Genomic DNA, 25,291 nt, shown 5'->3' with positions numbered 1-25,291 from the left:
AGTGAATCTCCCACACAAATGGCCCTCCAGTCCTTGCTGCCAACCCACCCCAACAGGTCTTGCTGGAACTGCTACTAAACAGCCCCTAAGCCAGTTGAACTCCAGTCAGCCGCAGAGTGGGGACCATACATCCCGTGGTCCCAGTGTCCTGCACCAGAAACTCCATGGTAATGGCTTTAAGTCATGTCGAGTCATCCTGGTCAGATCATGCCACCAAAACAAAACAAGAAACCTGTTGCTGTGAGTGGATTCCCACCCATGGCAGCCTCACGTGTTACAGAGTCGGACTGTCCCACAGAGTTTTCTTGGCTGTGATCTTTACAGAAGCAGATGGCCCAGCCTTTTCCCTTGGTCCTGGGTGGGTTCCAGCTGCCAGGCTTTTTTAGGTTATTATTCAGAGGCAAACCTTTTGTGCCACCAGGGACAAGGACCATCCCACAGGAGATGTTAATTAACTCCAATATTCCAGTGGAGGCGTAGGCTTTGTGGCTTTACATTTTCATCAGAACAGTATTTTCAGTCATCCACAGTTTCGGATGTTGACCTCCTGCATCATCTCTTGCCACAGGCGTAGTCCATTTGATTTCAGTGTATTCCATCCAGTGAGGTCCATGTGTTTAGTCATCGTTTGTGTTGTTGAAAAAAGATACTTCCCATGACTAAGTGGTTGGTCTTGAAGAATTCTATTGTGAGATCTCTGGCATTGTTTCTATCACCAAGGCCATACTTTCAAACTACTGATCCTTCTTTGTTTCCAACTTTTGAATTCTAATCACCAGTAATTATCAATGCCTCTTGATTGCATGTTTCATCAATTTCAGACTGAAGAAGTTGGAAAAATCTTCAGTTTCTTCCTCTTTGGCATTTGTGGTTAGTGTGTAATTTGAATAATGGTCATATTCATTGGTCTTCCTTGTTGTTGTTGTTGTTGTTAGGTGCCTTTGAGTCATTTCCAACTCAGAGAGACCCTGTGAACAACAGAATGAAACACTGCCCGGTACTGCACCATTCTCACAATCGTTATGCTTGAGCACATCGTTGCAGCCACTGTGTCACCCCATCTCATTGAGGATCTTCCTCATTTTACTTTGTAGGCTTATGGATATTATCCTATCTCTGACAATGATACTCAATCATTTCAGGAGGTACCATATGATCAAAAACCAATGGTACTGAAGGGAGAAGTCCAAGCTGTACCGAAAGCACTGATGAAAAACAAGGCTCCAGGAATTGACGGAATACCAACTGGGATGCTGTAACAAACAGATGCAACACACGAAGCACTCATCTATGCCAGGAAATTTGGCAGACAGCTACTTGGCCAATTGACTGGAAGAGATCTATGTTTGTGCACATTCCAAAGACAGATGATCCAGTGAAATGCAGAAATTATCAAATAATATAGTTAATATCACTTGCAAGCAAAATTCTGCTGAAGATATTTCAAAATCGACTGCAGCTGTACATCAACAGGGAATGGCCAGAAATTCAAGCTGGATTCAGAAGAGGACTTGGAATGAGGAATATCATTGCTGACATCAGTTGAAGTTTGGCTAAAAGCAGAGAATACCAGAAAGAGGCTTTTACTGAGTATGTAAAGGCATTCAAATGTGTGGATCATAGTGAATTGTGGATAACGTTTCGAAAAGCGGAAATTCTTAATTGTGCTCATGTGGAGCCTGTACCTAGACCAAGAGGGAATGGTTTGAAAACAACAAGGGGATACTGAGTGGTTTAAAATCAGAAAAAGTGTGTGACAGGGTTGTATCCTTTCATTTTTCTCGTTCAATATGATGAGCAATTAATCCGAGAAGCTGGACTATATGAAGAAGAACATGGTGTCAGGATTGGAGGGAGACTGATTAACAACCTGTGATATGACACAACCTTACATGCTGAAAGTGAAGAAGACCTGAAGTACTTACTGATGAAGGTCAAAGACCACAGGCTTCAGTAGGGATTACACCTCAACATAAAGAAAACAAAAGTCTTCACAACTGGACCAATAAGCAACATCATGATAAATAGAGAAAAGATTGAAGCTGTTAAGGATTTCATTTTTCCTGGGTCCACAATCAATGCCCACAGAAGCAGCAGTCAAGAAATCAAATGATGTATTGCATTGGGCAAATCTGCTGCAAAAGACCTCTTTAAAGTGCTAAAAAGCAAACATGTCCCTTTGAGGACTGTGTGCCTGCCCTGAGCCATGGTATTTTCAATTGCCTCATATGCATGAGAAAGCTGAACAATGAATAAGGAAGACTGAAGAATTGATGCCTTTGAATTATGGTGTTGGTGACGAATATTGAATATACCATGGACTGCCAAAAAAACGAACAAGTCTGTCTTGGAAGAAGTACAACCAGAGTGCTACTTAGAAGTGAGGACGGCAAGGCTTCATCTCACTTACTTTGGACATCTTATCAGGAGGGACCAGTCCCTGGAGAAGGACATCATACTTGGTGAAGTAGAGGGTCAGCGAAAAAGAGGAAGACCATCAACAAGGCAGATTGATACAGTGGCTGCAACAATGGGCTCAAACATAGCAATCATTGTGAGGATGGTGCAGGACCCGGCGGTGTTTGGCTCTGTTGTGCATAGTGTCGCTATGAGTCAAAGCCAACACCATGGCACCTTACACACACGGCGACTTCAGAATGAGGAGATGAAAGGGAACACAGGTCACACGGCCCCTGTGGAGGACGTGCTCTGCCCGAGGGCACGCAGGTTGTAGCAAGGACCACAGTGAGGTAGAGGCTGCAGGAACACCTGCCTGGCTGCGGCGTCGAGCGCGGCGAGGACACCAGCTGACACCTCAAGCCTGGGAAACTCCCCCCAGCTCCCTAGCCCCGCCCCCGGGAACGCCCATCCAGCGCCCTTGCCCCGCCCCCAGGGAGCGGCCGGCCCAGCGCCCCTGGCCCAGCCCCAGGAAACGCCCCGCTCACTCCTTAGCCCCGCCCCTCCCTAGCCCCGCCCCCGGAAAGCGGCTCTGTCCAGCGGGCTACGGACCCCTCCCAGGAACGCCCCACTCAGCGCCTTAGCCCCGCCTCCAGGATCGCCTTGTCCGTGTCCTGGGCCCGCCCCGGAAACGCCCGGCCACACGCTCTAGCCCCGCCCCGGAAACGCCCCGCCCCCAGTGACGGCCCGGCCCCTTCCGCCAGGAGCCCTGGCTCCCTGGCAACCGAAGGGACGCTTTCACCTTAGCAACCTGCGCGGGTCCCACCATGGCTGAAGAAGAAGTTCCCCCTCCGGTGGAGAAAGTTATCCGGATCCAGCGGGTGTTTATTAACCTGCTGGACACGTACAGCAGCGGAAACATCGGGAAGGTGAGCGGCGGCCGCTCCGAGCCGGACCCCAGCCTCAGGATCGCAGCCCCCTCCCCGTCCCCAGCCCAGCCAGGGCCTGCGCCACCAGAGGCGCCCCGGCCTCCTGCGGGCAGACTCCCGCGTCCTGGCAGGCCAGCGCCCCCTGCAGCCCAGATCGCATCCAGGGGAGAAAGACGCTCGCACCTGGAAGCCAGGTGTTTAGATATCGCCAGGTCCAGCCCCTCTCCCCTTTACTGAGGGGAAACTGAGGCTGAGGCAGGAAGGAACTGCCAAGATCGGTCACATAGCATGTCTGGAGCAGGACCTGGTCAGAGACCTCAGGTCTCCTGCCTCCTAACAAGGCTGTCTTTCCATTTTGCAGACCCATCTGATTTAGGCAACCGAGGAGAAAATAAGCACAGTTGTTATATCATCCAGGAAACAGTTCCCATTCATCAGTTCCTTGAACAGATGGTTTGGTTAGCTCCAATTATGTGACCAAGGAGCCCCGATGGCACAGTGGTTAAAGCGCTTGACTGTTAACCAAGAGGTCAGCAGTTGGAACCCATGAGCTGCTCCCAGGGAGAAAGATGTGCCAATCTACTTCCGTAAAGATTACAGCCTTGGAAACCCCATGAGGTGGTTCTACTCTGTCCTGTAGGGTTGCTGTGAGTCGCAATCCACTGGATAGAAGTGAGTTTGGTTTTTATTATGTGACTGCTAACCGAAAGGTTGCAGGTTCAAGTCCAGTCAGAGCCGCCTCAGGAAAAAGTCCTAGCAATCTGCTTCTGAAAAGTCAGCGGTTGAAAACCCTGCTGAGCACAGTTCTACTCTGGTACACATGGGTCACCATGAGTGAGCTGAATCCATGGCAGCTCGTTTGGTATTTTTGGTTATGTGTCAGGCACTGTTTTGGGCCCTAAGTCCCGTTAAGCTTCCTGGCCCTTCTCTGTCATTGTTGTTAGTTGCCTGTCTAGTCAATTCTGACTCATGGTGACCCCTGTGTGCAGAGTAGAATGGCTTCATAGGGTTTCCAGGGCAGATGGACAGAAGCCATAGTGCCACTGAGTGAGTTCAAACCACCAACTTTTCAATTAGTAGCCAAGAGTAAACCATTTGTGACACCCAGCAAAGCTGCCTGAAACAGGAAGCAGCTATAGCAGCCACAGTACAGCTACCATCTAAAACTGACCACTCAAGAAATAGGCATTTGGGTGTATAATTTATATGTTAATACATTATCTTTATGTGCAGTATGATCCATAAGGTTGGGTGTCAGCTTGGCTGGGCTGTGATATTCAGTGCTTTGGCAGTTAGGATGTAGTTTGGCAGTCATATAATGATGTAATCACTTCCACGATGAGATCTGATATAACATGGTCACCTCCATGAGAGATCTGCTGTGAGTGGCCAGTCAGTTAAAAGGAGTTTCCTTAGGAGTGAGGACTGCATCCAGTATAGGTGGACTTTCTGGCAAGGCTCTTGGGCTTTTGCTCACTCTGGATCGTGCAACTGGCTCCCATTCATCCGACCTTTGGTTCTTGGAACTTGAGTTAGCAGCATACCTGCTGATGTTGGTATTTGTCAGCCTCCTCAGTCTGTGAGTCAGAGGCCTGCCGTCTGACCTGCTGATCTTGGGTTCACCAGCCCTTGCAGCTACGTGAGTCAGCAGAAGTCTCCAGCCTGACTCACAGACTTGGGACTTTCCAGCCTCTGCAACCATATGAGCCATTCCCTTGATATAAATCTCTCTCTCTCTCTATATATAGACACTTCACTGGTTCTCTAGAAAATGCAACCTAAGACATGTAGTATGTAATTATATATGACAAACAATATATGTAATTATACATATGTATGTTATATTGTGTGATATATTGTGTGATATGTGTGTGTAATGTATTCACTGTGATTTGTAGGTATGTTACATGTGATATATATGTCCTCACAACCCTGCCTGTCCTGGGACGAAATACTCAATAAATAATTTTTATTGTGTATGTGTGCATAATACATGTATATCTAATGTGTGTATTATAATATATATGTGTATATATATATGTATCTATTGTTGTTGGGCATCGTTGAATCGATTCCAACTCATAGCGACCCCATGTGACAGAGAAGATCTGTCCCATAGGCTTTTCTTGGCTGCAATCTTTACAGAAGGAGTCCTGGTGGTGCAGTGGTTAAGCACTTGTTGCTAAGTGAAAGGTTGGCAGTTCGAACCCTCCAGCTGCTCTGCAGGAGAAAGATGTGGGACTCTGCTTCTGTAAATATTACAGCCTTGGAAACCCTATGGGGCAGTTCTACTCTGTCCTGTAGGGTTACTATGAGTCAGAATCAACTCAACAGCAAGGAGTTTAGTTTTGAGTTTTGGAATCTTTCTCCCGTGGAGCCATCGGGTAGGTTTGAATCGCCAACTTTTTGGTTAGCAGCTGGGCATTTAACCAGTGTGCCACCAGGGCTCCTTATATGTCCATTAGATGAGCTAAAATGATACAAATTCAAAATTACCAGAAAAGAGGGGAAAGGAGAGAACACAAACAAAACTAAAACAACACAGACATATAACAGAAGATTTTTTCCAAAAAAGACAGGTATAGTATGATCTTATTTGCATTTTTCAAAAATATAGACACACATGTAGAGAAAATAGAGATAGGTAGATAGATCAAGAGCAACTCATGTATGTACAGAAAATATCTCAAAGGATACACAGGAACTGTTTATATTACCTCTGGGGGCTGGGATTCCTTTATTCATGAGAACTTACTAAATAACAGCCTCTGTAAGGTCCCTACGGAGTCCTGGTGGCACAGTGGTTAAGCGCTCCACCGTTAATCGAAAGATTGGTGATTTGAGCCCACCAGCTGCTCCGCGGGAGAAAGAGGTGGCAGTCTGCTCGCGTAAAGGTAGTTGTTGTTAGGTGCCGTCGAGTTGGTTCCGACTCATAGTGACCCTACGTACAACAGAATGAAACCCTGCCCGGTCCTGCGCCATCCTCACAATTGTTGCTGTGTGTGAGCCCATTGTTGCAGCCACTGTGTCAATCCTCTTTTTTGCTCCCTACTTTACAACCTTGAAAACCCTTTGGGGCAGTCTTAAAAGGTCGCAATGAGTTGAAATCGACTCGATGGCGATGGGTTTTGGGTAAGGTCCCTGGCTGGCAAAAACAGATTGGCAATCTGCTTCCATAAAGATCATGGCCAAGAAAATCCAATGGGGCAGTTCTACTCTGTAACACATGTGGTTGCCATGAGTCCGAGGTGGCTTGACACCAACAGATTTGTGTTGGGGGGATGGGGAGGTGTACTAGGCACAGTAAGGAGCCCTGGTGGTACCGTGGTTAAGAGCTCGGCTGCTAACCAAAAGGTCAGGAGTTCAAATCCACCAGCCGCTCCTTGGAAATCCTATGGGGCAGTTCTGCTCTGTCCTATAGGGTCACTATGAATCGGAATTGACTCAAAGACAATGGGTTTTGTTTGGTTTTAGGCACAGAAAACTACACAATGAATAAGGCAAAAAAGTTGCTGTCCTCAAGGACCCTACCTCTCCTGGGAGGAGGCAGTCAATAACTAATTTGTTAAATAAACAAGATGAGGCATCAGTGTGTGCTAAGACCTCTGAAAGGGAGAGTGCTGTGATGATCAAGGTGGGAGAGAGCTGTGGCTCTTACAGGTGACACTCCTTCCAGTCGCACAGGATGGGGGTGTGTATCAGGTCTCAGCAAACAGTTGGCAGAGGGCACTGCCAAGGCTGGGTTCTGAGATGGAATGAGCTGGGCGTTTTCAGGGGACAGAGCAGTGAGGGTGCAGTGATCCCAGGTTCCCTTGCCCATCAAGCACAGCAGGGCCAGTGCTTACAGCCGCCATTACCATTAACATTAGGGGGCCACTAAAATGCTCCTTTAAAAGTGAAGAAGAAAAAATAAATGTTTACAGTAAAAAACTTTGTGAGTCTTTATAGCACTGCAGTCGTAAAATATAATTTGTAATGTTTTTATTATGGAGGAAGGAGTCCTTGGTATTCAGGTTGTGGCCCTGCTGCAAGCTGTGTCTCACACACGGTTAACTCTCCAGAGACATTGGCGGCATAAGTGAGTGAAGGAGGGGCCAGCAGCTGGGGCCAGGTCCTGCCGGGCCTCGGCAAGGAGTTTGGCTTCTATTCTAAGTCCAATGGAAGCTGTTGGAGTATTAAAAAAAAAGAAGTGACGGAACTGAGATTAGCAGCGAGGGAGGAAGAGGAATTTTACTTTTCACTTTGTACTCTTTTGATCTTGGATTTTTTTCCCCCAAGAACATAATATTTTATAATAAGACTTTTTCTTTTGATGTGCAGAGATCTTTTTCCAGAAGTTTTGCAATAGCAGAGAATTTCCAGGCTCTTCCTAGGTTAATCAGAACCTTCTCTCTTTCTCAAGTTCCAGGTAATTGCCCTTAAACTGTAGCAGGTATCATGGGAGCGGGAGTATGAAGCATACAAAAGAAATGGAAGCCATGTCCCTTGTCTTCAAGCTTACAGCCCAGTTGGACAAGGTCGCCCCTGCCCCTTCTCTCCCATCTCTCTGTGGAGTTAGTGTGGGTTGGTGTATGTATTAGAAGACCTACATTCGAGGTCTAGTTTCACCCTGCCCTGCCCATGGTATTTTGGGCAAATCACTTGTTATTGTTGGGCATCAATTTCCTCATCTGTGAAATGGGGTAATAAAATTGGATAAGTACGTTTGAGAGATAAATGAATATATACATACCATATACACATGAAAAAAAAATTTTTTTTTGTACACATGTAAAATACATATAATACATGTATACTTTGTTGTGGCTAGGTGCCATTCAAGTTGGTTCCAGCCAATAGCGACCCCATGTACAACAGAACGAAACACTGCCGGGTCTTGTGCCATCCTCACAGTCATTGTTATGCTTGAGCCCATCGTTGCAGTCACTGTGTCAGTCTATCTCGTTGAGGGTCTTCCTTTTTTCCCCTGACCCTCTACTTCCCCAAGCATGATGTCCTTCTCCAGGGACTGGTCCCTCCTGATAACATGTCCAAAGTATGTGAGACAAAGTCTCGCCATCCTTGCTTCTAAGGAGCATTCTGGCTGTACTTCTCCCAAGACACATTTGTTCATTCTTCTGGCAGTTCATAGTATATTCAAAATACTTCGCCAACACCATAATTTGAAGACATCAATTCTTTGGTCTTCCTAATTCATTATCCAGCTTTCAACATATACACATACACCTACATAAATATGTAGGCGTGAGTGGTGAATGTGTGTGTGTGTGTGCGCTCGCGTATCATACTTGGAGACATACATCCCAATATGGTTGAACCTGACAACTTTGCATGTTAACTTGGACTGTTTTTTTTTTCTTCCAATAGTAAAACCTTTAATCCGCTTATATGCTTTTTTTTTAATTTATTTTATTTTTGTTGTTGTTGAGAATATACACAGCAGAATATATACCACGTCAACAATTTCTACATGTACAATTCACTGACATTACTTACATCCTTCAAGTTATGCAACCATTCTAACTTTCCTTTTCCAAGTTGTTCCTCCCCGTTTAACATAAACTCACTGCCCCCCGAGTTTTCCATCTATTCTTTCAAGTTGCTGTTGTCAACTGATCCCATATAGATAGGTCATAAAAGAGCACAGTGCCTAACGCAGACATTCTTGACTAGTTAAGCTACCCTGTTGCTTGGTTTTAAGAAGGCTTCAGGGGATATTTTTGGTTTCAAGTCTAAAGATTATCTCAAGGCAATAGTTTCAGAGGCTCATCCAGCCTCCATGGCTCCAAAAAGTTGGAATTACTTGGACTGTTTTTTGTTAAAACAAATGAAGTGGGACTTTTTGTTTGGTTGGTTTGGGTATGTTTGTTTTTGTTGCCAAAGTGTGGTAACATTATGATTATTTATATATATTTAATATATAAATTAATATATCACACTTAGTATATAAATTAAAATTATTTATACATGAAACTCAAAGATTGAATAAGCCGCTCCCAAAGATAGTCTTTTTCAAACAAGGAAAGAAACTTCCCCAGCCTCTTTTTATTTCATTATTCAACATGGTAGCCACTGGCCTCATGGCGGCTGTTGGCTTGTCCAAACTGCGATTAGAACACACAACGAACATCGAAGACTTAGCGTGAGCACAAAGGATGTAAAAGATCTCATTGAGAATTTTAATTTTGATTACATGTTGGTAACATTTTGGATATATGGTGTTAACTAAAATATTTAAATTAATATCACCAGTTTCTTTTTTACTTTTTTTTTTTAATGTGGCTACTAGAAACATTTTAAATGACCTAATTGGTATGCATTATATTTCTGTTGAACAAGACAGACATTTTGACTGTACGCCTTCTCTGCCTGCTGCTAGGAAGGAGTAGTGCACACTGGGCAAAGTGCAGGCTCTGCAGAATGTCGTCTCAGCTTCCAGAACAGTCACTTATTGCCCACTGTCTCAGTCACCTGGTGCTGCTGTAACAGAAGTGCTGGAAGTGGGTGTCTTTAACAAACAGAAACTTACTCTCTCACAGCTCAGGGGCTAGAAGTCTGAATTCAGGGTGCCGGCTCTGGGGAAGGTCCTGGTCTCTGTCGGCTTCTGTTCCTGGTTCCTTGACGATCACGTGGCCTGTGTCTTCCCCTCCGTCTGTGTTTGCTTGCTTCATCTGCTCTTTTTTGTCTCAAAAGAGATTGACTTAAGACACACCCTACGCTAATACTGCCTCATTAACATAAAAAAACCCCATTCCCAAATGGGATTATAACCACAGGACCAGAGGTTAGGATTTACAACACGTATTTCTGGGGGACATAAGTCAATCCATAACAACTGCCGCTATTCTGATTCATTCTTAGTATTTGGGAACTTTCTGTTTTCTTGCAGTTTCTGTCTAATTGTGTAGTCGGGGCTTCACTGGAAGAAATTACAGAAGAGGAGGAGGAGGAAGATGAAAATAAGTCCGCTGCCCCAGAAGCCGCATCAGCCAAACTCAAGGAAGGCACTTTCCAGATTGTGGGCACGCTTGCCAAGCCTGAAAGCGGCCGGCTGGAGTTTGCCGTAGAGACATACTCTGTGAGTCAGGGTGGCTTTGCTAGGAATAAAGGGAGGAGTCCTTGGGCACAAACAGTCGGCTACTAACCAAAATGTTGGCGGTTCACATCCACCCAGAGGCACCGCAGAGGAAAGGCCTGGCAGTCTACTTTAGAAAAGTCAGCCACTGAAACCCCCGTGAGCACAGTTCTGTGCTATTACAGGTGGGGTCGCCACGAGTCAGAGTCGACTCCATGGCAACAGGTTACTGGCTGTAATGCTCTCTTTCTGAGAAAGAGTGTTGCCTACACCTGACAAATTCTACACAGTACTCACCCCAAGACATTTAACTAGCTCTGAGAAGGGGTGTTCCCCTTCTCCAAAGGCAGCTCCTCCCACTAGACTGCCTGCTACTCTCTGAACCCTCCCAGATGGCTTTGCACTCAGTACAGCACACAGCGGTTCTCTTCTCATAACTCAACCGGCCCTATTCCCCTTTCAAGAGGTAACGCAGATGACACCTCCTCCAGGAAGCCAGCCGTGATTCCTACTTCTCCTTCCATCCCAGTTTGGATTCTGGGCTCTTTTCTTGTGCTCCTGTTGCATGCTTTACCCACCTATATCATAACCCTTTCACCCTCTGTTGTTATTATCTGTCTGTGTAGAGTCACTGATGACAGCTGTCAGCTGCTTGAAGCTAGAGCCTGTGTCTTGTTTATTTTCTTGTTTGTGCGTCTTTATACCTAGTGCAGCATCCGGTAGGACCTCAGTTAAGGTTTGTGAAATGAATGCACGAGTCCCCTCCCACCATCTATGGGACCATTCTTCACCACCTACCCCCTTTCTCTGTCCTGGGTCTTCACTCAGCACCAGAGCCTCCATCAGTACAGAGTGCTGCACATGAGCCTCCTTGGGGAGGTTGGGGTCTGCTGGTGGTGTTGGGGCCCAGGCTGGGCCTCCAGGGGCACCGTGAGCTTGCCAGGATGTCTTTGTCTGCACAAGACTAACTATTTGTTAAAACTCTCCCCCACGACACACACACAAACACACAGGATGCTCCTTAGTAACTATATATCGTTCATTTTGCCTGTATCCCCCCAGGATCCAAAACAGCGCCCAGAAATGGTTGCTGGCCGAACAAATGAATTCATCAGCATGGTCTCTCCACATCTGGTCAGGACGACTCTTCCCTTGAAAATACTCCTGTTTCATCCTAAATATGCCCAACTAGAATTTAACAAGTGTGCGTGTTTGTCTTTGGGTGCCACTCTCACCCGCTTTTACTGGTTTGGACTCTAGACACTTCGTGGACTGCACTGAGCCACGCATCTGCCGTTCCTCCAGTTCCCTTTCTTCCTTTCCTTTGTGTGTCATTCCTGTACCTAGAGCCATCCCAGGTGTACACGGAGGGCCATCTCCTTTCACACTGCCATGCCGTTGGCAAAGAAAAAACATCACTGTTCCCATGAGCACCTTCAGGGAGCCTTCCCTCTTGCACATCCAGTCCTGAAAAGAAATGGAATGCCTGGAGCAAAAGAACTTGGAGAAGCGAGCTGGAGAAACAAGCAGTCCTGGGCTGAATTTAACCAGGGTGTGTTAACGTCAAGGCAGCCTGCCCATCAGTCAGTAGACTTTCCCTTTGTTCTCCAACCGGTTGTGTGCAAAGAGAACAAGTTTGATCTGAAACATTCTGCTTAATGCAACTGGTCAGGGGGCTGGGGTGCTGGTGGGGGGCGGGGGGCAGGATGTCTGATCCTAGGGACCGTGTGGATAACGGAAAATGCAAACTCGGCTTTGGAAATGAAGCGTCCTTTCATCCTTTCGTGGTCATCTTAATACCCACCCACAGTGTTGCACTGTTGGGAAATGAGCTGATTCATGCCGCAAAGAAACACCAGTTAAAACACACCGATACCGGTGTTACTTTTGTCTAATGTGAGAACCTTTGATTTTTAACCATTAAAAATTCCTGTGTTTTTAGAATGTTCCCAACTATCAGCTGCAATAGGTCCCTTACATATAGGAAAAGACCAGATTAACTCAGCTTGAGGGTTCTGAGACAATCCAGGTTAACCACCCAGCAGCACTTCTGAGCCATTCCTGCTCTGAGATTGCTCAAATAATCCTGCAGAGAATTTGAGTTAGCGTTAAATGCCTCACACATTTTCTTCTACTGTTTTCTGGTTCTTCCCTTCCGAACTGGTGTTTAAACAGCGTGCAGAAATAGGAGCTAAGATCATTATGCAATTTTTAAATCGTCTGCTCCCGGCTATTTTTGTAAACCTCTCAGTTATTCGCAAACCGCAGCCAGCAGAGAGCCAGAATCTCGTGTGAAGTAGAACGTCTCCTGCAAACATTTCTCACGGGACTCTTCAACGCAGCACGTCCAGTCTGGAAACTGTCGTTCAGTCTAAATATTCAGGTTACCTTGTCAGCGTCTCACAACGAAGTGCTGTCGATTTCCTTTTTCAGGCCATATCTCGAGAGGAACTTCTCATGCGCCTGATGGAGTGTGACGTCGTTCTCTACAACATCACTGAATACCCCCAGCAAGTGGAGGAGGCCGTATGGGCAGTGTCTGGTCAGTGAGGTTTCTCTGTCTTATCTACGGGGACAATATTTCTGGGCAGCTTGCTTTGCTTAAGGGTCATCTAATGAACACTAGGTAAATTGTTGCTGTTAGTTGCCATTGAGTCAACTGTGACCCATGGCGACCTCACGTACAACAGAACGCAACGCTGGTCCTGCGTCGCCCTCATGACTGTTGGCATGTTGGAGTCCATTGTTGTGGATTCAGTGTCAATCCGTCTCATCGAGGGTTTCCCTCAATTTCATTGACCCTCTGTCAAATAAGATATCCTTTCCCAGCAATTGGTCTGCCCTGTTGACGTGTCCAAAGTAGGCTAGTCACAGTCTCCCCATCTTTGCTTCTAAGGAGCATTCTGGTTGTATTTCTTCAAAAACTGATTTCTTCATTCTTTTGGCTAGGTACATTAGGGCCATGGGAAAACTGGTCTGAAACTTACTTAAAACATCCATGCTGTGGGTAGGTACTTCCAGAAAACAGAATATTTTTAATCATTAAAAGAAATGAAACCATAGAGGACACTGAGCTTCTGTTAAGGGTAATAGAAAAATCTGGAAAAGGATAGTGGTAATGGTTGAACATGGTGAACATGATGTCACTGAACTGGACATGTGAAGATTGTCAGAATGGCAGATGTTTTGTTACATATATATCTACTACAATAAATTTTTAAAAAATGAAGCATTAACTTTCAAGATTGAACATTCATCCATTCCACGAGCACTGCTGAAGGAGGGGCAGTTGAATGTCCAGTCACGTGCTTCCTAGCGTCCGTCTGGCAACGTCTAACCACATACGTCTGTGGTCCCATACAGCTTTGCTAAGAATATATAGTGTATATGGCTAAGTATATGCACTTGCCTGGACCCAGGAGGTAAGGGGCAGAGGAAGGAGGAAGAGAGGAGGGAGAAGGGGGCAGGGAGTCCCATGCAGTTGTGGGGACAAGTCATTGGAGGTGAGTGAACCTCAACAAGTCAGGCTGGGTGGTTGGGCTGGGTGGTTGAGCAGCTGCTCCGAGGAACCTCCATGGCCGGCTCATGTTGCACAGTGAGCGGCTGCTGTTCCAAATCAGGTTAGTGCAGCCGGGCTTCGGCGGGATGCGGAGCTCAGGAAGGTGGGCACACTGGGGAAGGGACCAAGGGGCAGGGGCTGCATGTACTGGGGGATCTGGGGCCAGAGAAGAGGGATTGGAGAGGCACTCTGGAGGAGCCGCTGAGTTAGGGAGACTGGAGAGGCACTGTGGAGGAGCCGCTGAATTAGGGAGACTGGAGAGCCACTCTGGAGGAGCCGCTGAATTAGGGGGACTGGAGAGGCACTGTGGAGGAGCCGCTGAGTTAGGGGGACTGGAGAGGCACTGTGGAGGAGCCGCTGAGTTAGGGGGACTGGAGAGGCACTGTGGAGGAGCCGCTGAGTTAGGGGGACTGGAGAGGCACTGTGGAGGAGCCGCTGAGTTAGGGGGACTGGAGAGGCACTGTGGAGGAGCCGCTGAGTTAGGGGGACTGGAGAGGCACTGTGGAGGAGCCGCTGAGTTAGGGGGACTGGAGAGGCACTGTGGAGGAGCCGCTGAGTTAGGGGGACTGGAGAGGCACTGTGGAGGAGCCGCTGAGTTAGGGGGACTGGAGAGGCACTGTGGAGGAGCCGCTGAGTTAGGGGGACTGGAGAGGCACTGTGGAGGAGCCGCTGAGTTAGGGGGACTGGAGAGGCACTGTGGAGGAGCCGCTGAGTTAGGGGGACTGGAGAGGCACTGTGGAGGAGCCGCTGAGTTAGGGGGACTGGAGAGGCACTGTGGAGGAGCCGCTGAGTTAGGGGGACTGGAGACGACGACAGAGGCTGAGGAAGTATGTATGCGTTGCTAAGTACCATGGTGTCTTAGTCATCTAGTGCTGCTGTAACAGAAATACTACTAGTGGATGGCTTTAACAAACAGAAATTTATTCTCTCACTTTCTAGGAGGCTACAAGACTGGATTTAGGCACCAGCTCCTGGGAACGCCTTTCTCTGTCTGCTCTGGGGGAAGGTCCTGGTCCTCAGTCTTCCTCTGGGTCTAGGAGTTCCTCAGCACAGGGACCCTAGGTCCAAAGGACATGCTCTGCTTCCTGCTCTTCATTGTTGGTGATAGGAGGTCCCTCTCCTCTCTGCTTGATTCTCTCTTTTATATCTCAAAAGAGATTGACTCAAGATACAACCTAATCCTGTCGACTGAGTCCTGCCTCATTAGTGTAACTGCCTCTGACCCTGCCTCATTATCATCACAGAGGGTAGGATTTATAACACGTCAGATCGCAAACTGGAGGACAACCACACATACTGGGAATCGTAGCCTAGCCAAGGTGACCTGCGTTTTGGGGGAACACCATTCAATCCATAACACATGGTGTTCGCACAATGTCCAAATCACATGACATCCTATTTCACAGAACGTATCGTAGGTATTAAGCAACCCATGACTGTACTGGGGGGTCACAAAGACAAATAGGGAAAGGTTTTTGCGCTCGAGGTGCTTGCAGGCACACTCTAGATATCTATCTTCTATCAATGCGAGATAGAAGGTGACATGTTCACAAGAAAGGCACACATGAAAGTGATGTGACTTTAAGAGGAGAGGGGCTATTTCTACCTGAAAAGTTTTGATTCAGTTCACCAAAGATTCCTTGATGGCAAAGGTCAGGGAAGGCTTGTGGAGGAAGCCGTGGAGAGAATGATTGTACTTGAAAATGCTTTGAAAAACATAATAAATTCCAAGGACCTCCGGTCTAACAGAACAGGGTGGTGTTTAGCACTTTGGTGCTGTTATGATTAATCTCATTAATCTTGGAGCAGAGGAGAAAGCAAATCAGCTTATATTAATCATCATTCTAGACCAGAAGGACAGCCAAAAAGGGCACAGAATTCCCTACACTTTAATGCAAGCCGTGGCCTTTTCAATTACCTTATATGCATGTAAAAGTTGGATAATGAAAAAGGAAGACAGAAGAAGAATTGCCGCGTTCTAGCTGTGGTATTGGCGAAGAATATTGAATATACCGTGGACTGCCAAAAGAACAAATGAATCTTAGAAAAAATACAGCCAGAAAGCTCCTTAGAAGCAAGAATGGTGAGACTTGGACAAGCTTACTTTGGACACATCCTCAGGAAAGACCAATCTCTAGAACAGGACGTCATGTTTGGTTAAGTAGAGGGCCAACAAAAATGAGGCAAACCGTCTGTAAGATGGATTGACACAGTCACCACAACAATGGACTCAGCACACCAACCCCCATGAAGACGGTGCGGGACTGGACATTTCCTTCTGCTGTACGTGAGGTCCTCACGAGTCGGAGCAGAGTGGACAGCAGCTAGGAACAACGACGTATGTTGTTTTAGGTGAATTAGACAAAGGGTAGAATACTTTTCTGTAAAGAGCCGGAGAGTAAATCTTCCCTGGCCCTTGTATTAATAAGCAGCCACAGGCAAAATGCAGATGAATGGGCTACATTCCAACAAAACTCTAAGTACAAAAACAGGCAGTAGGTTACCCATCCCTGAGTTAGGTCTACAACCAAAGTATGTCTCTGCTTAAATTCAAAGAAATGGAATGGAATCTCAGGAAATAATTCAGGGAAATAATGAAAGAAAAATACCGTCTGTGGGTGTGTCGGATTCCTCAGGGGATTAGAGTGTTTGATTTCTCATCTGTAACTTTGTGCCTGAATTGCCTTCAGTAAAACACAAACCAAAACATGAACACTGTGTCATCTTTTGGAATAGAGCTTGTTTAAAGCTTACATTCTGCATTCTGTTCGTTTGCAAATATTTACAGGTGTGTAATTGCTCATTCACCTAACCACCTAAAAGCTAATCGGAGCTGATGTTTACCGAGTTTTTTTGTGCCGGACTGAAAATTGAGTTTTCTCTATCATGTATCCTTGCAAATTTCTTAAAATTTTCCATATTTCTTCCTAAAATAAAACCTGAACCTGTTGTGGAAATATAAAAGCTTGTAGAACTTGTGATAAAAGCAACAGTTCCCTGCGTCTCCTTCCCACCTCATCCCAACTCCCCAAAGGCAAGCGCCTTCCACTCTGCTCTGGCTTTTAAGGCCTAAAGCTGCCTCTGCCCGTGATCGTGAGTTGTAGCCGTTAGCCTGTAACCAGAGCATGACAGATGAGCTTCAGTGGATGTGTACAACCGCCTCGCTGCCCCTGTCTCGGTCATCTAGTGCTGCTGTGACAGAAATACCACAAGTGGATGGCTTTAACAAAGAGAAATTTATTATCTCACAGTCTAGTAGGCCAGAAGTCCAAATTCAGGGCGTCATCTCCAGGGGAAGGCTTTCTCTCTATGTCAATTCTGGAGGAAGGTTCTTGTCATCAATCTTCTGGTCTAGGAGCTTCTCCGAGCAGGAACCTCTGGTCCAAAGGATGCATTCAGCTCCTCGTGCTGCTTTCTCGGTAGTATGAGGTCCCCACTCTGCTCGCTTCCCTCTCCTTTTGTCTCTTGTAAGATGAAAGGTGGTACAGTCCACACCCCAGGGAAGCTCCTCCTACATTGGCTCAGGGATGTGACCTGAGCAAGGGTGTTATATCCCAACCTAACCCTCCTTAACATAATCTAATCTTACCTCACTAACCACAGGCAGAGATTAGGATTTACAACACATAGGAAAATCATATCAGATGACAGAATGGTGGACAATCACACAATACTGGGATTTGTGGCCTAGCCAAATGGATACACAGATTTTTGGGGGACACAATTCAATCCATGACAGCCACTCAAGGGAGTATTTGTTTTTTTAAACTTTGACACGACATTTCCTTTCGTGAGCTTGATGAAATATTATTGGGTGCCGTCGAGTTGATTCCGACTCATGGCCACTCCATGTGACAGAGCAGAGCTGCCGCACAGGGTTTTCTTTGCTTAATCTTTGTGGGAGCAGACCAACAGATGCTTTACGCTCAAAGCCTCTAGTGGGGTCAAACCGCCAAGCTTTCGGTTAGCAGCCAAGTGCTTAACTGTTACGCTCCCGGGGCTCCTTCCATTCTGATAAAAAGCTTCAAATAATTAAGAAAATCCTACTTTCTCTCTTTGGGGGATGCATTTTAACTATATGACATGATTTTTGAGACCTAGACTGTTCGTTTCTGCCAGAGAGTGTAGCCAGAGACCCATTGGCCTGTGGTCAGGAGTCCCCAGGGGAACATGGAGTTTATGGGGCTGGGAGAAGGGCGAGGACTCCATTATTGTAGCCGATGCACGTTTTTAGGTTTTGTTTTTCTTACACCGAATGTATATTACTTTAACAGTGTTTTATTAGTTTTTTAAAAGATTTTCCTACCTTGCCTTCTCAGACGCCAGAAAGTAAAATTTACATAGAAGAAGGAATAAATTCTTAGAAATGAGGAAAGTGTTTGTGTATGTGGATAAAGTGCATGTTCGAAAGCGTTTGAACCGCAGGTCCTTTTAGGTCCGTTATAAATATCATAAATACAAAAGCTGAACCCAGTCGGAGGACCGCTAAGGGTGCCAAGTATTCACAAAGCAGGCCAGCCTGAAGCTCAGCCTAGCAGAAGGGTTAAAGGAACAAAATTAAACGGGAGAGGCAATTTTCACCATTAGGATAAAAATAGAAACTAAAATGAACACTGGAATTTAGGATTACTATGTGAATGTAGGAAACCCTGGTGGCGCAGTGGTTAAGCGCTCGGCTGTTAAGTGAAAGGTGGGCAGTTTGAAGCCACCAGCTGCTCCTCGAGAGAAGGATGCAGCAGTCCGCCTCCGTAAAGATTACAGCCTTGGAAGCCCTATGGGGCAGCTCTGCTCTGTCCTGTGGGGTCGATGTGAGTCAGCCAACCTGACGGCACACAACAACAACAACAACAACGTGGGAACATGCGCTCTGGGTCTTCATTCAGCCGACCTGACGGCACACAACAACAACAACGTGGGAACATGCCCTCTGGGCCTTCATTCAGCCGACCTGACGGCACACAACAACAGCAACAACAACAACGTGGGAACATGCCCTCTGGGTCTTCATTCAGCCGACCTGATGGCACACAACAACAACAACAACAACGTGGGAACATGCGCTCTGGGTCTTCATTCAGCCGACCTGATGGCACACAACAACAACAACGTGGGAACATGCCCTCTGGGCCTTCATTCAGCCGACCTGACGGCACACAACAACAGCAACAACAACAACGTGGGAACATGCCCTCTGGGTCTTCATTCAGCCGACCTGATGGCACACAACAACAACAACGTGGGAACATGCCCTCTGGGTCTTCATTCAACCGACCCGACGGCACACAACAACAACAACAACAACGTGGGAACATGCCCTCTGGGCCTTCACTCAGCGATCCAGCAGCCTCTTAGGACAGGAATCCACAGGCCAATTGGACTGAGGCATCACTGCTTTATTGTTTTCTGTTTAGTTTAGGGACTTACCTCACAAGACTAAATGCACCACGGCAACCTTACCACTTAGATCCTCCGACAGTTTAATGGAGCTTAGATTTTTCTGGAAAATTACCTGTTGTGACCGCTAAAAACCCGTTGCCGTGGAATCAATCCTGAACACTTGAGTGGAACCACTGCTGAGTACGCCCACGGGGCGTCAAGGCTTAAGCTGGGGAGCCTCCCCGGAAGCGGCAAACCATTCATAGCCGAACAGTCGCCTTGGGCCCCGCAGAGAGATGGTTTGCAGCCAAGCCGCCCTCCTTACAGATGGGGCAGTGTGCTCAGTGGTAGACTTTTCACCTTCCACGCAGGCGTCTCTTCCGTCCCAGGGGCCAGGGGCTGACTAGACACCAGCTAAGAGCAGCAGCAGCAACGCTTACACTCTCTGCACCTGGCCTCACGGCCCGCAGCCTCACGGCCCAGGGCTCTGTCCCCGGAGCGAAATGACGTCCTTCCACAGCCATGTAAGCTAAAGAGGGCTGCCTTAAGTGACATCCTAAGAGGACCAACACTCTGGCCTTACCCTCTGATTTGGGGTCTCTTCAGCATTCCCCCCAACCGTGGAACAGCATCCTGCCCACTCCCAATGCAGCCAGTAGGCACAGGTGTTGCAGCCACTTCATGCCACTTCATGCCAACTATTGTTATTTACTGTATTATTATTAAGTGGGAGCGCTGGTGGCACAGTGGGGTCCCTGGTGGTGCTGTGGTTAAGAGCTACAACTGCCAACCAAAAGGTTGGCAGTTTGAATCCACCAGCTGCCTCTTAGAAACCCTGTGAGCAGTTCTACCCTGTCCTAAAGCGTTGCTATGAGTCAGAATCGACTCGACAGCAACAGGTTTTTGGTGGCACAGTGGTTAAGAGCTTGGCTGCTAACCAAAAGGTCAGCAGTTCGAATACACCAGCCGTTCCTTGGAAACCCTATGGGGGAGTTCTACTCTGTCCTGTAGGGTTGCTGTGAGTCGGAATGGGCTCAATGGCAACAGGTTTGGTTTGGTATATTATTACGTATTATGTGTATTAATTATTATGATCTATTTTAAATATATAAGTATTAATAATATTTTGTATTATTTACTTTAATAATGTTGATGCTGTTGCGTGCTGCCCAGTTGATTCCGACTCATAGTGCCCCCGGTGACAGAGTAGAACTGCCCCCATACGGCTTTCTTGGCTGTAATCTTTATGGCCACTGTGAGTCGGAATCGACTGGACAGCACTGGGTTCGGTTTTGGTTTTGGTTTTAATCTTTATGGAAGGAGCCCTGGTGGCACAACGGCTAAGCACTCAGTTGCTAACCTAAAGGTTGGCAATTGGAACCCCCCTCCCCGAGGTGCTTCTGTAAAGAATACAGCCCAGAAAACCTTACTGTGTCATATGGGGTCACTGAGAGTCGGAATCAACTCGATGGCACACAACGACAACAACAACGACATTCGTTACAGAAGCAGATCACCAAGCCTTTCTCCTCAGAGCAGTGGCTGGGTGGGTTTGAGCTGCCAACCTCCCGGGTTTCTCCTCAGAGCAGTGGCTGGGTGGGTTTGAACTGCCAACCTCCCGGGGAGCGTCTGAGCACTTAACCGTTTGCACCACCAGGGCTACTTACCAGGGCTACTTACTGTGCTTTTACGATTATAACATTATTACTACCGCCCACCCTCCAAGTGTGTGAAACCTGTAGGCAGGGGTGGATTAACCAGTACGCAAGGTACACACGGGCTTGACGGTGTTTGCTTGCTGTCTTGGTCATCTAGTGCTGCTGTAACAGAAATACCACAAGTGGATGGCTTTAACAAAGAGAAGAAGGTTATTCTCTCACAGTCCCGTGGTCCGCATTCAGGGCACCGGCTCCAGGGGAAGGCTTTCTCTCTCTGTTAGCTCTGGAGGAAGGCCCTTGTCATCAGTCTTCCCTTGGTCTGGGAGCTTCTCAGTGCAGAAACCTCAGATCCAAAGGAAACGCTCTGCTCCCGGCGCTGCCTTTTTGATGGTATGAGGTCCCTGTGTTTCTCTGCTCACTACTCTTTTTTATATCACAAGAGATTGGTTTAAGACACTATCTAATTTTGTAGATCTCATCAACATAACTGCCGCTAATCCATCTTATTACACGATAGTGATAGGATTTATAACACATGGGGAAATCACATCAGATGACAAAATGGTAGACCATCATTCAATACTGGGAATCAGGGCCTATCCAAGTTGGGGGACACAATTCAATCCATGACACTTACTAACCTGTATTGCACAATTTCACGAGGATTTTGCCACATCTTTGATGTAGTGAGAAACAGGTGAAATTGTGCGCTACAGATAGGTACAAGCAAGTGCCTGCGTACCTTGCTTGTTGAGTCATCCGTCCCTGGCCGTAGGCCAAGGTCATGTACTGTATCGAGATGGGTCAGGAGGCTGGAGAGATCGTTGGAAGAACAATGAGGGGAGCAAGACAAGTGGGTCTTTGAGATAACACCAGCCTGGCAGTCAGTTCCTCCAGGAAGAAGGATAGCCCCCCCTGATAACTAACGGGACATAGGATTTCAAAAACAAGCTCTGCACGTGTCCAGATAACCTCTCTGCTTTGTGGTCTTACAGCCCTGAATGAAGAAATCAGCCATTTTGAAAAGCGGAAGGTGTTTATCTTAATATCCACGGTGATGACTTGGGCACGTTCCAAACCCCTGGATCCTGTAAGTAGTGCGTTAACTTTTTCTTTGTGGAACGCTTCACCCTTAATACCTTGAAATCTGTACACAGAAGGAAATTCCTACGGTGAGTTGTATATTCTAGCACTCCTGAGCCTTATCCCATAATAAGCACTCAACAGTTTATTGACTCATAAGGACCAATTCTCAGGGGATCCATTGTTTTATATGCCACCAAGAAAGAAAAAAATACCTCTTATCAAACTTTAACAACACTTGCTTATAACTTAGCTTTTTTATTTTAAATATACTCTTTTAGATTTACATTTTTGTGCATACATTAAAAGGGGAATATAAGCAAAATACAGTGGTTACTAAAAAAAAAAAAAAAACCTAAACTCATTGCTGTGGAATTGATACTGACTCATAGCAACCCTACAGGACAGAGTAGAATTGCCCCATATGGTTTCCAAGGAGCAGCTGGTGCATTCGAACAGCGGAGCTCTTAGCCACTGCGCCCCCAGGGCTCCACAGTGGTTATGGCGTTCCCAAAACATTATATTCAGAGCCTAGCTTCTCTGAATCACACCTGCATTCTTTTTCCACACGATAACTCAGTACAGAGCCTGAGTCATGACATTTATTTGTAGGTGCTTTCCTATAGACCGTATCATTGTTAATTTGCAAGAAAATAAAGATTTATAGTCATCCTTCCAATGTTGCTTATTTTCTTTACTAATATCTAATTTATATTTGCTGCTCTGTTCCTGTGCCTTTGTGCATATGCAATACCTTTCTTTCCCCCAGAGTTTGTTATATTTGCAAAGCTTTGAGTTTTTAATCCTTGCATATGAAGGCTGGACAATGAATAAGGAAGACTGAAGAAGACTTGATGCCTTTGAATTGTGGTGTTGGAGAAGAATATTGAATATGCCATGGACTGCCAAAAGAACGAACAAATCTGTTTTGGCAGAAGTACAGCCAGAAAGCTCCTCAGAAGGAAGGATGGTGAGACTTTGTCTCACATACTTTGGACGTGTTATCAGGAGGGATCAGTCCCTGGAGAAGGACATTATGCTGGTGAAGTAGAGAGTCAGCAAAAAAGCAGAAGACCCTCAATGAGATGGATTGACACAGCAGCTGCAGCAATGGGCTCGAGCCTAACAATGATTGTGAGGATGGAGAAGACTGGGCAGTGTTTCGTTCTGTTGTGCATAGTGTCGCTGTGAGCCAGAACTGACTCAATGGCACCTAACAACGACATACCTAATCCTTAGTCCTAAGGAAATGGTTTTCATATAGACAGTAACCATCTGCCACTGAGTCAGCTCCAACTCATGTTCACTCTATGTGCATCAGAGTAGAGCTGTGCTCCAAAGGGATTTCGTTGTTTTTTTTTTAAATAATTTATTTTATTTTTGTCATTGTTGAGAATGTTTCCGTCATCCATGACGGAACTGAATCCACCAGCCGCTCCTTGGAAGCCCTGTGGGGCAGCTTTACTCTGTCACATGGGGTCGCTATGAGTCGGAATCGACTTGACAGCACACAGCAACAACAGCAAAAGGTCCCCAGCTCATCATTTATCAGAAAAGGAAATGGTTGCCAGGAACCAAAACCTACATGAAAGGTATGGGTTTAAAGTGTATTTGTTGTGGTTGGAAGGAGTGACATTTGAGGACAAAAGGACACAGCCCAGTGACTGATAGTGCATAACATGCAACCAGGTCTCTCCCCTGACCAGGGAAGAAGATGACTCAGAACCTGCAGCTCTGGCTCGTTTACATCTGTAGCTACAGTGTGGCTGCCCAGAGACAGGCTGGCCTCCATTTGCCCTCAGTCCTCATTCCAGCGTTCTAATTCAGGTGTTTCGGCTGGACCTTCCACAGGACTGCATAGGGGCGGGGGGGGGTGGGGGGGGGCTTGTGGGGAGACCGAACATCAGCTCAGTGGATTGTGTCAGGGAATTTTTTTCATCCCTGAACTCTAGGGTAAACTGAGGTTTCATCTTGTCTTTAAAGCCGAGACAGAAACGTGCGCATGGAATGTTCTCATTGACATGAGATTGGTGGTAGTGGAGGGACAGGGAGCCCTGGTGGCACAGTGGTTAAGTGCTTGGCCGCTAACTGAAAGGTTGGCAGTTCGAACCTACCAGCCGCTCTGCAAGACAAACACGAGGCAGTCTGCTCCCGTAAAGATTGCTGTTGTCATTAGGTGCCGTTGACTCCCAGCGACCTACATACAACCAAATGAAACACTGCCTGGTCCTGCACCATCCTCATGTTGTTATCCTTGAGCCCATGTTGCAGCCACTCTCAGTCCTTCTCATTAAGGATCTTCTTTTTTCTTGCTGACCCTCCACTTTACCAAGTATGAAGTCCCTCTCTAGGGACTGATCCTTTCTGATAACATATCCGAAGATATGTGAGATAAAGGCTTGTCATCCTCACTTCTGAGGAGCACTCTGGCTGTATTTCTTCCAAGACAGATTTGTTCATTGTTTTGCAGTCTGTGGTATATTGAATGTTCTTCGCCAACACCACAACTCACATGTGTCAACTCTTCTTCGGTCTTCCTTATTCATTGTCCAGCTTTAACGGGCATATGAGGTGATTGCAAACACCGTGGCTTGGGTCAGGCACACCTCGGTCTTCAAGGTGACATCTTTGCTTTTTAATACTGTGAAGAGGTCTTTTGCAGCACATTTGCCCAATGCGATGTGTTGTTTGATGTCTTGACTGCTGCTTCCATGGCTGTTGATTGTGGATCCAAGTAAAATGAAATCTTTGACAACTTCAATCTTTTCTTCATTTATCATGATGGTGCTCATTGGTCCACTTGTGAGGATTTTTGTTTTCTTTATGTTGAGGTGCAATCCATGCTGACGGCTGTGGTCTTTGATCTTCATCAGGTAAGTGCTTCAAGTCCTCTTCACTTTCAGCAAGCAAGGTCGTGTCATCTGCATATCACAGGTCGTTAATGAGTCTTCCTCCAATTCTGATGCCCCATTCTTCTTCATATAGTCCAGCTCCTCAGATTATTTGCTCAGCATACAGATTGAATAAAAATGGTGAAAAGGATACAACCCTGACGCGTACCTTTCCTGACTTTAAACCACACAGTATCTCCTTGTTCTGTTCGAACGATGCCTCTTGGTCTATGTACAGGTTCCTCCTGAGCACAGTTCAGTGTTCTGGAATTCCCGTAAAGATAACAGCCTTGGAAACCCTGGGGAGCATATCTACTCTGTCC

The 25,291-nt window shown here is 46.5% G+C and overlaps 1 protein-coding gene across 1 annotated transcript in view; it reads left to right on the top strand.

Annotated features, from left to right (window-relative positions):
* Positions 1–3,198: 3,198 nt before the first annotated feature.
* The window catches only part of AK7 (adenylate kinase 7), a 74,754-nt gene continuing 52,661 nt past the window's right edge, over positions 3,199–25,291 (top strand). Inside the window, exons 1-4 of the mRNA XM_003408632.4 lie at positions 3,199–3,326; positions 10,216–10,404; positions 12,835–12,943; positions 21,990–22,084. Of these exons, the coding sequence (XP_003408680.1) occupies positions 3,225–3,326; positions 10,216–10,404; positions 12,835–12,943; positions 21,990–22,084 (495 nt within the window). The 5' untranslated portion in view covers positions 3,199–3,224. The remainder of the gene's footprint in view (positions 3,327–10,215; positions 10,405–12,834; positions 12,944–21,989; positions 22,085–25,291) is intronic.

Source organism: Loxodonta africana, chromosome 10 (assembly GCF_030014295.1).
Source record: "Loxodonta africana isolate mLoxAfr1 chromosome 10, mLoxAfr1.hap2, whole genome shotgun sequence".
Lineage (NCBI taxonomy): Eukaryota > Metazoa > Chordata > Mammalia > Proboscidea > Elephantidae > Loxodonta > Loxodonta africana.
Note: the sequence above shows the minus strand (reverse complement) of the source record. Positions and strands in the feature narration are given on the sequence as shown.